Source organism: Macrosteles quadrilineatus, unplaced genomic scaffold, assembly GCF_028750875.1.
Source record: "Macrosteles quadrilineatus isolate MER2022 unplaced genomic scaffold, UCM_ALF_1.0 Scaffold_4__1_contigs__length_99947679, whole genome shotgun sequence".
In the NCBI taxonomy this organism is placed as follows: domain Eukaryota; kingdom Metazoa; phylum Arthropoda; class Insecta; order Hemiptera; family Cicadellidae; genus Macrosteles; species Macrosteles quadrilineatus.
The window spans coordinates 78636600-78655836 of record NW_026542597.1 but is presented as its reverse complement, the minus strand read 5'-3'; the positions used below and the strand labels follow the sequence as shown (position 1 = coordinate 78655836).

At 32.5% G+C, this 19237-nt stretch overlaps 1 protein-coding gene across 4 annotated transcripts in view; it reads right to left on the bottom strand.

The window, feature by feature from the left end:
* LOC128991981 (uncharacterized) overlaps positions 1 to 19237 on the bottom strand; it is a 42902-nt gene that overhangs the window by 5647 nt on the left and 18018 nt on the right. For 3 of the 4 annotated variants that reach the window (XM_054415299.1, XM_054415300.1, XM_054415302.1), the window contains exon 2: positions 719 to 918. In XM_054415299.1, the coding sequence (XP_054271274.1) occupies positions 719 to 918 (200 nt within the window). Of the gene's footprint in view, positions 1 to 718; positions 919 to 18494; positions 18547 to 19237 lie in introns of those variants that run through there. The other variant, XM_054415303.1, reaches the window with a different exon arrangement.

The window sequence follows — 19237 nt, the reverse complement described above, 5'->3', positions numbered from 1 at the left end:
GTACCAGTGAGGTCCACCTAAAATGAATTAGGTTCTGATTTATGATTTTTTGTCTTTGTAAGATCTCTGATACATTTTCTAAAGAGAAAAAAAAATTACTTTGAATGGAGAACACAGATTTTAGCACCTACAATATTTGTTATTTAAAATCGGTTGCTTTTCATTTTTACCAGAGTATCGATTTGTATATTGTTTTGATAACATTCTCACTTTTTCGATCTTACAAGTGTTTTCTTCCGATTTTTAAAAAGTTGGGATTAGATATACAGGTCCAAAATTATGTTTTAATTTTGTAATGTCCAACAATTGACACAGAAAGACTAATAACTCTAATAAGGATTTTCAAATATGTTTTCTTTGGAAAATAGCTTTTGGCTCACACAGCTCACAGCAGCTGGAGCTTTTGTATTTTCCATTTCTCAATCCCGAAACAAGTCTCTCACACAAAAGGTTCTTCAAGATGGAAGAAAAATTGCATGTTGTTGCTAAATATCCTAAAGCTACCTCAGCTACTCTGAAATTTGACTCCACAGGTTGTTTGTGTAAGCGACTAAAATTATTTGCCAAAGAGGACATTTTTCTTGACCATTTGAACAAGATCGATATTTCTCCGAGTTTGCACCCCCATCCCACATTCTAAAAAATTAAAATCACCCTACCTTACCTATAGAATTCCTGTTATAAATAAAAGTTACAAAACTACTTTGTACAAACTCACGTTGTTTCCCTTTCCTGCCGCTCACCACGACCCTGGTCACAGAATCAGACAGATCCTGCGTGTCCTGTGAGCGACGCAGGATCTCTATCCTGTCTATCCTGATGTGAGGTTCGCCACACGTCGAGCGCAACACTGACGCAAGGAACTCCTCGTCGCGTTCGAGCGCAGTCAGCAGCGGACTCGAGATCATCTTCCACCATCTGCAACAGTTGTAAATTAAAATTAGAAAACATTCCTATTTGAAAAAATTTAACTAGAGGAAAATAAATTTCAAATCTCAGTTGATAATAACTGGTACCGCCATTATTAACATTTATCTTGATTTACCTTCTTAGTGTTTTAGTCTGACTTCATATCACTCTTTTACCCAGGATTTAAAGTGAAATGTTTTGCCAGCTGATGAAGCGCGTATTTATTTATGAACTTTCTTGTTTTTAGCTGTAGAATCGTATCATCTCGAGAGATTTCTCTTTAGATTAACCATGTACTTCTTGCTATGTTCTAGAGGAAAAATTTAAAATTATTTTATAAGGTTAATAGAATGTTCAGCAACAACTTTGCCATCTAAAATGTTATCAACGGTACAACATCAAACCAGCAAGTTTCTGCTACAAACAATGTTGGCAATACTGTTGTACTGTACTTTAGTACAAAGGCTAAAGTTTCATAAATGTCAGCTGAAACTGAAACAAGAGTAATTAGAGGAGACAGTAGTCTAGTAGATCAGTAGATGAATTAAGTGATTAGGTTGAGCAGCATCAGTGTCTGATCATCTCACTTTCTGATTAGATGACTTAGTTATCAATTGAGTGGATACTATCTTATCAGTTGAGCAGCAACTATAAGAGCAATTAATTGTATACTAATGAGTTAATTAACTAACAAGAATCATCTCTGATTATGATTCTTGGGTGAGTGTTTATAGTGCTTGCATATCAAAAGTTTGCTGGTTTGATCCTGATGGGTGAAGTTGGTAGCTTTTTGATTCAAGTCCGTTCACAAAATTCAGGCAGTTTGAGGGGAAGTTCCCCCATTACTTTTTTCCAAAAAAGATCAAATGGAGGGGATAAATTTCTTCTCCTAAAATTATAGATCTTGATCACTGGGCGTTATAAATAAGCCTTGACTAAAGAAACAGCTGGTTTTAGTCAATAACAAACCTACACAGGTGATGACAGTACATTCTACACTCACACTGCATTCATATTATGTCTGCAAGTAATAATAATAAAGTGGTAGCCACAACATTGCTAGGGTACAGAAAATGTAAGACCAATTGAGTAGCTACTATCTATATCTAGTTGAATATGTAGCAACTTCTTGATTCCTTTGCTAGGTAATAGATTGTGTCAATTATAGGTTTGCTCACGCACAAGCACTGTCAATGGTGCATACATCGTAACTACTCAGCCCAGAGACATAATCTTGAGTTTTATAATAACAAATCTAAAGCTGCAGGTGCTAGGTTCTTTTACTCTCTGCCAAAAGACCTTGTAGCAATAAATAATGTCGAGCCCTTCAAAAAGAAAATGTAAGGTATATACATAAAAGAAAAGTCATACTACGTACTCTTTTAAATGAATATTTTTAATAACTATTCTAGATATTAATTAATAGATTAATTAGAGATAGAGGAATAGATTAATGAATTAGTATCATAACTTAAGTTATGATACTATTCTGGAATTATAAATTTTTTAAATCATGAATAAAGCGTTTCTGATTCTGAGTATTGAGACCCTTCGGTTGAATACTTCCAGAGAGAACAGGGTATAGGATGACCAGTGAGAGGGATAAAGGAAACGCTCGTAACAACACTGAGATTCTCACTACTAAGCTAGCGGTATTAAATCATGTGAATGGCAACTTATTGTTTAAATTACTGTATAAAATAACTAAATCAATGTTGGTGGGGTTTTTTAATGCATACCTCTTGCCACTCTAATTCGCACAATCTATACCATTTGGATGGTTTAGTAGCTAACTGGTCAATTCAGCAAGTATAGACTTGGGGAAGTGGACAATCGTATTAATGAAGAGTTGAGTTTGGTGTCAGACAACTTAATCCTCAACCAACTGGACATTCCCACAAAATATCCTCTGAACAATGTGTTACATTGTGATAAAGCCTTTTGTTTGATATTTAATCTTAGCTGCCATCTATATATTTCACAACCTAAATAATACAAATATGTAATAACATAATATTAGAAGTTTTACTTTTTTACCGCTTAATGTCCATTTGTAATGAATTGACATTGTATTTACACAAGATGAAAGAGAAGAACAAATACAATTTATTAATTAGTTAAACAGGTATGTTCTGTAAAAAATAAACGGAAACAATTTGTTACAACAGCCACAAAAGATGGAATACGAGTAGTTTGAAGTATTGAAGCCATTTCTGGAAGGGTCCTTATGACTGAGCTTGTTAAAAAGTCAAGATGCCACAAATGATGTACTACTAGTTGCCTCCAAACCAGTTGAAAGTTGAAGCATTTTGTGTAGCATTCTAAGCACAACTGCTGTACTGCAAATGAATGTTTTGGATTCAATTCAAAAACAAATTATCTTCTTACATGATTTGTTTATTAGTCGACCAATGAAGTGGTTTTAAACTGTGCTTTATGTCTCTGGGAATTGATGGAGATCTTTAGAGTTCCGATGAAAAATTAATTACAATACCACAATTGATCATAGAATCTAAATTTCAGCACTTATGTCTACATTTTTTTACTTCTTGCAGCGACTAACTACTAAAATAAAGTTTACAGCTTTTTTTAAATGTAAAGATTTTATGTAATAAAATAAAAACATTTCCATGAATATACAGAACACAATTTCTCAAAATTTTGTTGGAATCAGATGAATTTTTTATAATGCGTAAAATAATACAAACATATTGACACACATCAAAAGCTTCATCTCAGAACTATTGAAGCATGGGAGGTAGTACCCTAAAATACATTGGAAACAAGTCAGAAATGTGTATAAAATTCAGTACATTTAAAACGGTGATCAAATGGAAGGTGTGCAAGGAAAAATATGAAGGCATACTTCTATCTTCTATCTATCTATATTCTATATATTAATAGACAAGCATGTTTTTTGACCCTTTTTCTCGGCTCGTGTGCATCACAGGGAAATCTACACATAATGTTAGAAAGACATTTTCATGTAGATGTGCAGAATCCCTTAAAAAATAAAATAGGCACACAATATGAATTAAACATTTTGCCAAAATTGAATTTAACCTTATGGGTTGCCATGCTGGTGACGAAATAACAACGAAATATAAACAGAAAGTCAAAACAAATGGATGAAATTCCAATCACATGTTTTATTTACTGCATCGGTGAAAAAAGATAAGTCTGTACATTACATATTTTTGGTCAAGTTTTTTACCACTGGACGACCTCTAGTATATTAATTAATTCCGTAAGCGAATAGGTCCCCACGAAATATCTCGAGATAGGAAAACGGTAGCATGGCTGTTGAGGATTCATTTTAAAGGTCCAATGACGGTGGGGAAAATATCAGAATTGTCAAAAATCACCACTGCTCTGTCCCACAGGCCGTCAAAGATCGAGTCATTATCTATAGTCCAGGCAAACTAAACAAACTTACATAGGGACCGTTAAAAAAATTGCAAGAAAACGTTTTATGGTTTTATTTTGTAGAGTTGGGTTTGCAGAATGACATACTAAAAGTTGCCAAAAATCGGTGCACGAGAAAACCACTAAAATCACAATTTAAAATGGCGGCTTTTTTCAACATTGGACAAATTAAAAAAAACATATTTCACATGTATTTGTTATGCACATTTTTCGAGATATTGACTTGGGACCACCGCCTGTATTTATTGAGTGGTTAGTACTTCATTTTGATAGGGAACATGTTTTTGGCCGCCATCTTGGATCCGCCATATTGGACATAGATAATTTTTTTTCAAAGTAATGATAGTGTTATGACACATCATTACCAACTACATTTTTACACTGATTTCAATGCCAAAATCCGTTTTTAAATATCTTTATTCATTTAGAAGATATATACAAAAGAAAACTCTGCACCATACATTTCTTATGGACGTTTCGTAGTTTGATATTTTTTTAAATTATTTTTCTTATATCTCCAGTTTTTATTAACGCTTGTAGTTCGTTCTAGGCTTAAAATATTCAGTAATGTAAGGGCTTTCATTTGAGCTCTTGATCATTAAAATCAGACGAGTTAAAGACCAGCTACAAACCTCAGAACAATATTAAATTTAACTTTTTATAAATATATTTTTATTAAAATATTTATAACTCGGGTTGTTAATACGTCACCAAGTTCTTTCTTGTCTCAAATTACTCAGTGAATGTTTAGCTTTGATTTTATTAATCACTAAACAAAATCTGACAATTTTAAAATGAGCCATGGACCATAATTTAACATTAAAATGTATTTATTTTGAAATTTGTCTTTAGTTAAGGACATATATCCCAAACCCTAATAACTCCTGGAAAGTAATCAATAGCTAAAATAAAAGTCAATATTTTGGCAAATTATTTAAGACTATAAAGAGTTTTGGGAGTTATTTAGAATTAGGAATATACGTCTTTAACTAAAGACAAATTTCAATATAAATACATTTTAATGTTAAATTATGGTCCATGGCTCATTTTAAAATTGTCAGATTTTGTTTAATGATCAATAAAATTAAAGCCAAACATTTACTGAGTAATTTGAGACCAGAAAGAACTTGGTGACGTATTAACAACCCGAGTTATAAATATTTTAATAAAAATATATTTATAAAAAGTTAAATTTAATATTGTTCTGAGGTTTGTAGCTGGTCTTTAACTCGTCTGATTTTAATGATCAAGAGCTCAAATGAAAGCCCTTACATTACTGAATATTTTAAGCCTAGAACGAACTACAAGCGTTAATAAGAACTGGAGATATAAGAAAAATAATTTAAAAAAAATATCAAACTACGAAACGTCCATAAGAAATGTATGGTGCAGAGTTTTCTTTTGTATATATCTTCTAAATGAATAAAGATATTTAAAAACGGATTTCGGCATTGAAATCAGTGTAAAAATGTAGTTGGTAATGATGTGTCACAACACTATCATTACATTGAAAAAGAATTATCTATGTCCAATATGGCGGATCCAAGATGGCGGCCAAAAACATGTTCCCTATCAAAATGAAGTACTAACCACTCAATAAATACAGGCGGTGGTCCCAAGTCAATATCTCGAAAAATGTGCATAACAAATACATGTGAAATATGTTTTTTTAATTTGTCCAATGTTGAAAAAAGCCGCCATTTTAAATTGTGATTTTAGTGGTTTTCTCGTGCACCGATTTTTGGCAACTTTTAGTATGTCATTCTGCAAACCCAACTCTACAAAATAAAACCATAAAACGTTTTCTTGCAATTTTTTTAAGGTCATATCCTATATTTACCCGACTACTAATTGAAATACTGCTACAGTGTTTCTATAAGCTGTTTTAAATATACCAGCTGGTGTAAACATGCGTATTTGTTTGTTTATTGATTGAAGTGTTTTGTTTTAGGTTAGAATAGTAATTAAGTTTTAAAATTTATCATGTTAGGGGAAGACCGCGACTACGAAGGAGAGTTAGGGATGGTGTACAGCATAGGGAATGGTTGAGACCAAATTAAAACGGAATGGCAGCAATTATTGCTGCTATGGACCCCTAGTTTTGTATTTTATTCAAACAAAATACACATGAGCATTGTAAACGAGATAGAATGAAGCCAATTCTGAGCCCATGTACTGCAGTGCATCATAGTTGCTACACTAACGAGGGAATGACCAGTCGATACGTAAACATTCATTGGACAATTAGGTAGGCCTTCAGTTTGAATACTGTCTTATCTTTCTAGGTACAATTGAGACAAAGGTTTTTAAAATTAAAAAAAAAGCTTGTAGCTTTAAGTTAAAGATGGGTTGTAGTAAGTTGTTTCAGATTAGGATAAAAAATACACCTGTAAGCACATCATAACAACATCACCACTTTGTGCAACATCAACAAAAGTTGTACGCAAGAGAGAGAATCGCAAGAAGACAGGAGTGATGGTCCTTATTAATTATTACAGCCATATAGCCGTCCATTAATCATTAAGATACAATGGAAGGCTCTCAAGGGGCAGACGGTAATGCAATGTAGCCCGTAACTTGCACTTTGACGGTAACTTGCACTTTATTGACTAAAGTTGTGTTCCAGTAACAATATCAAATTTTTATTTGAGCACTTTTTTGTTCAATTTTTCTTTCAGATTCAATTTGATGGAAAATCTAGATTTAGCTTACAAAATTAAACCAAGCTCGAAAACTAGAGTTTAAAATATATACTCCCTGGTACTAAATAAGCTGCTTGTAAACTAATAAGATAGGTATGAAGCCTAATTGGCGGAATAAATAAAGTTATCATTTTAAAACTCGTTTCTGGCTTATTTTTGTGGTTTTTGAGACCCAAATCAGATAAGTTTACAGTACGGTCATTAATCTAACTTTAAAATAATCAATTGGCAATTAGAAATGTTCCAGTTGTATAGGTACTATAAAAACTTAGTTCACAATATTCAGGAAGTCTGAGGGGAAGTTGAAGTTCGCCTACAATTTTTTTTTAAATTTAATGTGTGTTGCTTAATCAGCTGTTGAGCTATTATTTTAAAGGCAATGATAAAGTGCAAGGCATAGATTTCTTCCCCTAAAACCATCTAATTATTGTGAAAGAAGTACAACACACTGAACATTAGACATCTTGTATCCGGATGTTAAAGTATTAAACTATTTAATTGTACTATTTATTTGTGAGAATTTGATCTGAAAGCAGCAGGAAATGGTATACTTAGTGTTAAGCTGCAAGATCTTATCTATTTTTCATGCACAATGCAGTCACAGTGGAGGTAATGAAATCGCCGGAGAAACATTGTTATACATTCATGTACTTGTTCTGCAGAGGAATGGATTAGGTTTTAGTTCTCTTATTTGTTCGTGGACGTGGAAACTTTGTTTCTCTTTAATACGATTTACTATTATTATATGTTTTACAAACTACGTTATTTTTGTAGAAAAAGGTCAGGAAAATCTTAGGTAGATTTTTTGTTGATATACTTGTATTTAGTATTTTCCTCATCATTTCAAGAGAGAAGTCTAATTTTAAAATACCCTAAAAGGTTGTTATTGTTATTATTTGTTTATTTAATGTTAACTAAATATATTTAAGAAATAATTTTAATCTATTTCCTTTTCAGGTTTGAAACATACAGTTAAATGAATCTATGAACACATAATTTCACAATTCTCATTAAAATAGTGTTAAATATGAATAACTCGTAAAATGACAAGCTTCAATGTTTAAGAAAATCAATGAGTCAAGAAATGGAATACGTCAGCAAGACTATTGAGTCAAAATGAAGGCTTGAAATTGCCTTAACCGAATGTGTTACAAAACACTTTTTGATTCCTGACATTAATGTAGAAAAACGTATAAACAGGTACGATACTTCTTTATATCAATTGACATTCGTTAGTGTTAATTGTGTCACAGTAGAGCATTTCTTAAATAGCATCTTTAGATATATCATTCTAGGGATATTTCAGTTAATGGCTTACAGTATATGCCATAGTTTCTGTATTCCTTGGATATCAAGCTGTTATATTAAATAATATTTTATTTTATAAATGTTCAAGGCATGAACAAATCTTTCATTTTTCCTACAATTATTTACCGCATAACGAAATTAGTTTAAGCCCTTTTAACAAATTTACAGACTCTTTTTCCGTATTGCTTTCACTAATAAAGACTCATGAGTACATCTTGTAATGCATTTCTTTATCAATTTTGTCATTAAAACACAAATATACCTCAATAAATATTAATTTTTAATCCGTTCCCAAAAAACGTAATAACTGTAATGCTAACCTAAAAGCCAGTTTAAAACTGCAGAAGCAGTGGAAGAGAAAAGGTTGAGCGTATATTCATTATTTATGTACAATGCGGTCTCTATGACACGGAAATCAAATCTCCAAGGAGCAGTTTCTGTGAGCTTCAGCCATCTGGTCTGAACTTTGGCCAATACTAACTCGGGAAAAAACGTACCATAGAGTATAAAATTAATAAATAACTCTAATGTAAATATATCTTCAATGCATATCATCTTGAAATTGCTTTGAAGTTTTACAAAGTTATAAATGCTGTAGTGTTTGTTGAATTATTTATGAATCGTTTAACCTAAACTTCACCTATTGAACCTTGTTTCTTACTTATTTGGGGTTTCTGCTTTTCTCTTAATCATATTTAATTTCTTGAGTAAAAACTGGACTTAATGATTAGTTAACAATTCTGTTTTTTAACAAGCAAAATAAATTTTCCTATTTTTTGTCATTTTGTAAGGTATATTGCAAATATGCTAATAGATTAGTTAAGCTGTTTTTTTAATAGCTCTTATTAATTTTTCTACATGTGTTTATCCGCAAAAAAATAACCATATAGTCTTAAAAGTCCAAAACATTCGTTTTCTAATAAAATTTTCTGAGCAAAAAAATTTTAAAAAATTTCAGTTACCAAGGACAATAAATCTTGAATATGAATTACATAAAAGTTTCCAATCTGTGAGAAAACTGGGGAAGATAATTAAATACGGAAATTACAACAATGAGAAAGCTATTCCACTAATCACAATTTACAGTTATCACCTTTTAATTTAATCCCAGAAGATTAGAGCATTGAACTTTTGTATATAAGAATAGTCAGTATATTAACTTTACTATGTAGAATAATGTTAACAGTATTGATGAATTGTTCGTATGTTCGTATTTATGAATTGTTTGTATTGGTGTATTGCTTGTATTTATGATGGATTCTATTGGCGTATTACTCATTCTTGACGTGTTTTGATGGATGAATTCAATCTAGGAAATATCAGTATCTAACACGGCAATAACTTTTACTTCATTTCTTTTTGTTGCTATACAAACTATGAATGATGCTTAAAAATTAAACTGAAAATCATTATCAATGACTATTAAATGATAACAATATTGAAAACGATATTGTACCTAATATTGCGTCTGTTTATCACTTATAACTGTTTACGTATTTAAAAAGGTAATGTGACGAAACACGGTTTGTATGGAACGAAAAGAGTATTTAGAATTATAATTCATTCACCAACAAGACGCATAAAGCTGCTACTTTATGAAAGCTCTCTGAGCCACATTCAAGCAAATGAGTTATTCAAATGTTTTTAAATTCAGGACACTAAATACATTCAGCTTTAGTCACAGACTGGGGACGTTTTGAATAAATTACAAGTGGACTTTTCCATTAGTTTTCAATTCACTAAAAGTTTACTTAAGTTTAGCTACACAAATAGTCAAGAGTACTTTTTGTTTTTAACATATCCCAAAGTGTATATTTCTATATTCCCAAAGAAATGTTCGATCGCAATGAAATTGTAAATAACTCAAAAATATAAGTTTCGTTTGAAGTAATAACATCCTACTAATATTATAAATGAGAAAGTTTGGATGTATGGATGTATGGATGTATGGATGTATGTTTGTGACAAGTGAGCGCGAAAAATACTGGTCGGATTGGGCTGAAATTTGGCATGATGATAGCTCACATTCCCGATTAACATATAGGCATATTATTATTTCAAAAATCCTTTCGGGCTCCGCCCCAGTGGCTCTGGAGTTTCCCATGTTAACCTTATGAGAAATGGAATTATTGAATCTTAACAGCTGTTTCAATTAAACAAGTTGGTTCTGTTCTATGATGTTCAATAGCATTAAAGTTACAAGGATTTGCCAACAGGGTGCAGCACTATTATTTCTTTTACATTTATGACAACAGCTAATTTGCAACCAAAAGGTGAGTGAGCGTAGCGAACGAACTTCAACCTGGAGGCGAGTTAGCGTAGCGAACGAGCTAACCTGAAGGCAAGTGAGCGCAGCGAACGAGCTCCAACCTAAAGGTGAGTGAGCGTAGCGAACAAACTTCAACCAGGACGTGATTGAGCCATGCGAACGAGATAATCTTGAAAATTAAGAAGTTAAACGAGGCAAAGCCCGCGGGTTACAGCTAGTATTTATATAAAACAAATCCGTACAATTAATTAAAACAACAGAGGGGTTTAGTTCAGTATTGACATTACTCAAACACTAAATTGAAGGGAACCCGAAGTGGCAATGAAATTAATGCATTTAAATTGAAGATTAAACTGAATCAATAAACTTTCCTAACTAAACAGTACTCTAAGCTGAGGACCAACCCGTTTCTAATTGGAGGGGTTACATACAAAACAAGCCTTTGCTTAGTTATAATGTAATTTTTTAATTGGTTTCAATTAAACTGTTATTTTATTCAGTAATTGGAGGATTAAAACACTCTTTATTTGATTTGTATAGCTTTAAAAGTTGACATCACGATTTCCTAACTAGGGATACAGGTTTGTAGCCTATTTGGCTATTAATAAATATATACAGGGTGTCCTAACCTGTCCTAACACTCTCTACCAATATTTTAGGGCATTGTTCCTGGGTAAGAAATAAGTATATCAAAATAGCATATTTAAATTGTCCGGAAGTCCTTAGTTACTCACGTAGCCGCCATTTTGTTTTTCACTTATTATTTTTTCTTAAATGTGGTTAAACATACGAAATTGAAACTTTGCACAAATATTTGTGACAACTATACAAAGCTACAAAAAAAAAACTATGACAGTTTTCCAAATGCATAAAACAAAATAGCGGCCATTTTTAATTTAGTTTCTTAAATAAATAAAACCGTTAATTTTACAAAGGTTTTACAGGCATAAAGTTTTAGAGAAATTTAATTACAAATCGTTTGACACCTTAGTCTTTAAGATTGGACTAATATTAACTGAGATATGTTAACTTTAAAATTCTTAAACAATTTTAGGTTTATATCGCGTTGCAAAGCTAGTTATAGCCTTAAAATCTGTTAAAAAAGATTATAGATTTCAAGAGTGTGAATGTTCAATTTATTCACTTAAATATTCATATATATATGTATATATATATATATATATATGTATATATATATATATATATATTTAATTTTAGATAACGATCCATGACCTCAAACATGAAAGGCCAAGATAAACTGCAGGTGAGTGTTAGGGTTAGATAAGCTAATTACATTTTGATGACCACCGTTGCTTCCTGGCCATCCTTCCGGGTAGCTTAACGTTATAGTTGTGTTTTTATTTAACAAACCCGTTATCCTATTAAAAATATGAAATATGTCATACTCAAATCGATTGTGTAATAATAGCGTTTGTTGTTATTTCGGCCGGTGTCCTACTATATGCCACCAGTGTCGTTTGCCACCAGTGTCATTTGCCACCAGTAGGGTCAGTTCCTGGAATTCCCGCCGTGGCCGTTCCTATGAGTCATAACCATGTAGATGTACTTATAATTTTTTTGGATATTAAATAAATGTTCATAACTCCAGTTACAACTGTGAATAATACAAAAATAACATTTGGCACAGTATACAACGCATCAATGAGATTAAATCCCATTAAAATACTTGAAAAGACGCAGTTTCGGTGTTTAGTATTCTGCGAATATACAGGATGAAGAACTTAAATGTGCTCAGAAACTATTCGATTTAGAGAAAACAACTATTCCGATATGGGGAATTTCAACTACTATTTTATGACATTTAAAAAAATGAATTCTCTTCCTTTAAAACCTGAAATTTTCAATATTTAACTAAAAAATTCCTTATCGGACACCTTGTATTTTATGACGATTTTAGACTGTAATTTTAAAAATGTTTTCAGTTTATTTTTTTCTATAAAGCTACGTAAAGGATTTACAGCGTGTAAAATTTAGATTAAAGTAGCTTTTGGTTACATTCAGCATGATACAGCTCCTAAACGAGTAAGTTTGGAGGAAAAGTGCAAAGAATAAATTATGTTTTAAAATTACATCTACATTCTAAAAAGATCATAAAATATATTGAAATTATTCCTTTGAGACGTTAGGTTCATGTAACAGTTATGGGATAAACAACAGACCTAAAAACTGTGTTTTGTTATCATAAGTTATCTTGAAGTTCTTTGGAAAGAATCCTTCATATGTTGGTATTATGCTGTGTAAAATTCTGCCTGATAACTTCTTAAAAATAAGCAATTAAAACATTTATGTTAACCAAGTCTGTCTATCGTCTAAATTTATTTGTTGATTGATTGTGGTTTTATTTAGTACGTTATTAGTTTACATTTTTATTTAGCCGCTTTAGATATAGTTTGTATTCAAGATTCATTTAACTGTGAAGTATCATTCTTGTGCAATATGCATCTACTTATATATCAACTTTGAAAATCTTTGTACAGCTAAATCTAGAGTTCTACTGGACCGATTGATTAATTAGTGGGTCATTGGAAAGCTTAATTCATGTAGATTTGCAAGAGCGTAGCGAACGAGCTAACCTGAAGGCAAGTGAGCTCAGCGAACGAGCTCCAACCTAAAGGTGAGTGAGCGTAGCGAACGAGCTCCAACCTAAAGGTGAGTGAGCGTAGCGAACAAACTTCAACCAGGATGTGATTGAGCCATGCGAACGAATTAATCTTGAAATTTAAGAAGTTAAACGGGGCAAAGCCCGCGGGTTACAGCTAGTTAATAAATAAATAAATTAGACTAACACTTTGTAAAACTTGGTGAGAACAGCACTAACTATGTCGTAACACTACAAAACCACAGATAGGAATGAACGTTTCCGTCATGTATTTCCCTACTCCTAGAGAGAGTGTTGGAATTTTTACCATAAAAATGTTGCAAGAGAGGGTGATAGAGTGAATTATAGGTATTCCTTGGTCCATCGGCCGGTGCCTAGAGGGGTGATGACCCAAGGACTAGGGTTGGGGCTGATGACTCACCCAGCCAGGTATCAAGTGGTGGCAAATGACACAAATCCTAGAGTGGTGGCAAATGACACTGGTGGCAAATAACACATATTCATTTCGGCCGCCATTAGTATTGTAAAACCATTAGTAAAGCAAAACTAAATGAGTGAATATGATAAATAATTCTACGTTTGTTTTTACTTTTGATATTTTTGTTTTTAGCGAATTTCCCTATAGGGAAGTAGCTATTACCGTAGGTCTCATGGTAAGACTTAGGCCCGGGACCGATTTACTTTTTCATTTTGATGTCCCCAGAGGCCAAAAACACCATTCGTTCAAATTTTATATATGTATATATATATATATATATATATATATATATATATATATATATATATATATGTGTGTGTGTGTGTGTGTGTGTGTCCGTGAACACGATAACTTGAGTAATTTTTATCCGATTTTGATGAAATTTGGTTTGAAGGTGTAAGGCGGGATAAACTTGAATGAGTTCGCGATCCAGCATGATCGGACCATGGGAACAGGGTTTTATGGGGTAAAAATTGGTTTTTCTCACTTTTGACCCTCAAAACACAAAATTTCCCAATTTTTACCTGAACCTTCTTAAAGAGCTTAAAAAAAAACAAACAATTCAGTATATCAAAGTGTTTTTGTACGGTTATTGGTTACGGAGAAAACTAAAAAAATTGTAAATTTAAAATTCCCATGTTATTCTTATGGAGAATATTGTAAAATGTTGTAGTTTGCTTGTTTATGGATATCTTTTGATCAAACTTGGCAAATATATTCATTTTCTACTAAGCAATAATTATTTTACTTAAAACACACACTTTTTTAGTTTCCTTGTGGCAGCAAACCTAGGTACTCGTTAAACCTAATGTTATTTAAATAGATCGATTGAAAATCAATTCAGCCAAATGGAAATTCGCTTAGACGGCAGGTTTGCTGCGGCGGGGGTATTAAATATAAATATAGACGTTTTTTCATAGATGTACTGAAATTGAAAAAGTTAATTTGTTTCTATATAAATTCGATAGTTATACCATGAGGAAATATATGATTTATGGCGTATTGATTTTCAAGGGAATAATATAGAATGTACTTTTATTTCTCTATACACCGTGCCCTTGGCATCAGTATTTTTTGTGGTATCAAAAACATTCTATTTCCTAATAAGAGCTATTTCCTACATGGCAACTAAACAGTCTACAATACAGGAACTAGAAACATTTCCCCTTAAATATAAAGATTTTTGCTCTCAAACATAAATATATTACGAATTTATATCATGTTATTTACTGAAATTAACAGATATTTATTCGTGGTCATTTTAACAAAGTTTTTTTTAGCGAATTTCCCATATAGGGAATAAGCTATTACCGTACGTTTATTCGAACGAGTTCGCGATCCAGCATAATCGGACCATGGGAACAGGGGTTTATGGGGGGTTTTATGGGGTAAAAATGTGTTTTTCCCATTTTTTACCCGAAAAACAAAAAATTTTGCAATTTATTTGTAAACCGTTTTGTAGAGCTTAAAAAAAGAAATAATTTAGTATATTGAAGCGCTGTTGTATGCCTAACGGTCACGGAGAAAATTCAAAAATAGTTTAATTTTAAATTCCCATGTTATTCTTATGGAGAAAATAAAAATTGTTGTAGTTTACTTGTTTATGGATATATATTGATAAAATTTGGCAAATTTATTTATTTCATCCCATACTATTCACGTATGGTCAAAAAACACTTTTTACCTTCCCCGTAGCAGCAAACCTAAGCACTTGTTAAATTTAATGTTATTTAAATAGGGAATAAATAATATGTCTTATATATGGAAATATTTGAGTAAAAATGTAATCAGAAAAGTTGAAATTCGCTTAGTCTGCAGGTTTGCTGCGGCGGGGGTATTATTAAATTACTAGCTAGCCCAACAGACGTCGTCCTGTCCTAATGTGGTTTTATGTCAAATGCTCGTTCATTTTCAAGAAAAGCTCGTTCGCATGGCTCAATCACGTCCTGGTTGAAGTTCGTTCGCTAGACTCACTTCAGTTACATTTGACAACAAATATTCGTAAAAAACAAATGGAATAGAAACCTATTTGATAGCTCTCATTATTTTGTTATGCATAGATTTGTTTTTAAAAATTAGGTTATTATTACAACAGCTGTTTCCTTAATTTAATTCAATCAAGAAATGACAAACATGGCATGGTAAACAAAATAAAACATTCTTCCATAAGATTAACATATAAACTGCAAAGGGCCATAGGACGCTTCCCTTAAGGGTTTTTGAAACGGAAACAGGCTATTATGTTATTCTAGTACCTAAGGAATATCCTTGTACATTTTCATGCCAATTGGTTCAGTAGTTTTCTAGTTATAAACGCTGTAACTAACACAACTTTCTTTTATATATTAAGTATATTATATGTATACTAGGTGAAACCCGTCGAAATCGACGGTTACTCTCAAGGCTTACGCTAATTCATCTACGGAAAGTTAGGTTAAGTGGAATGTACTTTAAGTAGCTGCTTAAATAGTATTTACTCTTTATGCCTTTTTTAAAGCCGAAATGTGTTATTTTCAATCATGTTAACAACCCAGTGGGCCGCGGTCCGTAATATAGGATACTGCAAATAATTTCTCTAGATAGGTACCATTTTAGGCAAGGTTTCTGTCTTTGGATGTTATTAGACATGATAAGAGCACAATAAACTTCTTCTGCAGATAAATAATCTGCTGGAGAAATATACGCCGAATTATAAATGTTACAATGCGAGTTCAGGCATTTTGTAACTATATGGGTAAGTTACATATTATTTTTTAGGCTGCTGCTCAGTGCACTTTAAGAATATATATTTTAGAGAAAAATTAAATGGTTTTTGTTGCTGAGTAGCGCTAGTAAACATGTAAAACCCATTTCGTTATTCTAATAACATTAAAAGGCTCTCTAAGAGTTCAAATTCTTATTTGTATACATATATATATATTATGTGTTCACTATGATGAATGAATACTTTATAGCAACCTCTCTGAAAAGTCTGTAGTAAATTGCAGATTTATAGCTTAATGACTTTCTAAATCGTGGACATATTTCTACATAAATATTGTAAAAAGTTTTATCCAGTTGCTGTAAACTACTATTAATTTAACATAATATGGACACGGCTCAAATGGACAACGTGCCCTTCTGCACTTGTATTATTTTGTATTGTATTACACATTCGACTATTTTTCCAATGATTGAAAACATGTATGACAATAATCTCATGAACCTATGATGATCTGTAGAATAATATGATCAAATATAGGCAAAAGTGGTGAAAAAGGCAGACAACAACCCGTACAACAGATATTAGATAGTTCGATAAGAAATTATTGTAAGAGTTCTGTGATAAAAGGAATTTCCTCTGATTTCGTAATGAAACGTTATACAGTATTGCAAAATATTACATAATACAGAAGAAAATCAATTTTAAAATCAGAAAATAACATTGCAAATACTTCTTCTGGACAACTCAGTTACTCCCAATAAATGTGCGTTGTTTAAAACACAATTTAAAAATTAACAGCTGTTTCATTAAAAAGTATTATATGGCCAAAATGTAAACAAAGCTGTCGAGGGATCTTTAAAGGCTTCTGAGGCAGAGCCCTCAGCTAATTTACTTCGTTTATCTTTTGATAACTCATCTACAGACCAAGACCTTTCTTTGGAAACCTTTACCAAGTTTCTACGCCCAGCCGTTCTCTCAAATTAGTGGAGACGAAGTTTCCAATTAAACATTTAGATTCCCCCATGTTAATCTTATGGAAGAAAACCCAACTTTGATGGAAGATCCTGCCCAAACTAATAAAGATATCAAAAAACGAAACACACTTTGCAAAACTACAGATCAGGGCAATTGTTTTGACATTTTAATCATCAAAATCGGTCCAAAAATGTGGGAGGAGTTCTGTTTACAAAAATCGGCTTAGCGTATTATATATATAGACTAGCTGACCCGGCGAACTTCGTATCGCCTAAGTTATAGGTTTCCCCTAAGACAGACCGATGGAAAGAAAGTACCGTTACGTTTAATTTTCAAGATGATCTCGTTCGCATCGCTCAATCACGTCCTGGTTGAAGTTCGTTCGCTACGCTCACTCACCTTTGGGTTGGAGCTCGTTCGCTATGCTCACTCACCTTTAGGTTGGAGCTCGTTCGCTGCGCTCACTTGCCTTCAGGTTAGCTCGTTCGCTACGCTCACTCACCTCCAGGTTGAAGTTCGTTCGCTACGCTCACTCACCTTTTGGTTGCAAATTAGCTGTTGTCATAAATGTAAAAGAAATAATAGTGCTGCACCCTGTTGGTAATCCTTGTAACTTTAATGCTATTGAACATCATAGAACAGAACCAACTTGTTTAATTGAAACAGCTGTTAAGATTCATTAATTCCATTTCTCATAAGGTTAACATGGGAAACTCCAGAGCCACTGGGGCGGAGCCCTTTTAAGAATTTCGAAACGGGAAATAGTTTACGTCCGATTCGCATACCTACAGAATTTACACACCAAATTTCATAACGATCGGTGAAGTCGTTCCGGAGGAGTTTGCAGACAAACACTGTGACACGAGAATTTTATATATTAGATTATACTTTATTTATTATATGTATTAAGATTACAATTAGTTAAAAAAAATAAGTAAATTTAAGGCGGTTGTAAGTAACTTAGTAAATTCACTACAGGATGGTTGAAAATTGCACGATCTATCATAACAAACTTTGATCCTAAACCCTCTGGATATAACTATAGCTCAGTAAGTATAAAAAATAAACACTAGCTAACAACTTAATAATTTTCGCCAACTTACAATACCAAGCAGTGCTGATGACGAGAACTAACAGCCAATCAAAACACCTGAACTAACAATACACTACGCTCCGATGACGTCACCAAACGTTCGCTAGTCACTAACCGTAAAACTATTGTAGTGCTTGTAACATTGAAACAGCACAATCACTCAAATCTTGCACGTGTGTTTAAGATTATCATGACGTCAGTGAAGGATTATTCGAAGAAGTGTCTTAAGCTAATCTTGTTGAAGGTGATTTTGTAGAAGTGCAATTTCGATTCTAGTGTCAACCCAGCTTAAGCGGTTGTAGGTTTAATTTCATTGTTATCAGCTGTTATCCATTTACTTGGAATGCGCGATCAATTGTTGTGCTTTCTACTGTAAACAATGATTAGGATTTAGGTTAGTGGAGTACTTAGAAGTATGCCGAATGATTTTACTCGAAATAGACGAAGATTTGATAAATATAGATAGTAATCCGCAAAGAGTGCTTGACTAAAAATGTGAAAATAGGTTAGGTTTGTTAAAATATTATGAATAAAAATTTTAGGTTTATAGTTTTTTAGGAGTGGTTCATAAATAATAATAGTTGGTGTTGTATTATTTGTTCATGTGTTGAAGTCGTACAAAAATACAAAATCTTGTCAATTGTTAATTTATTGATCTCATAAGCAAATCGATCAACATTTAGATTCTTCCGCGTTTCAAGACCGCACGTGGATAGAAATTAAAACCTTTTATCAAATCAGGAGCATATCTAT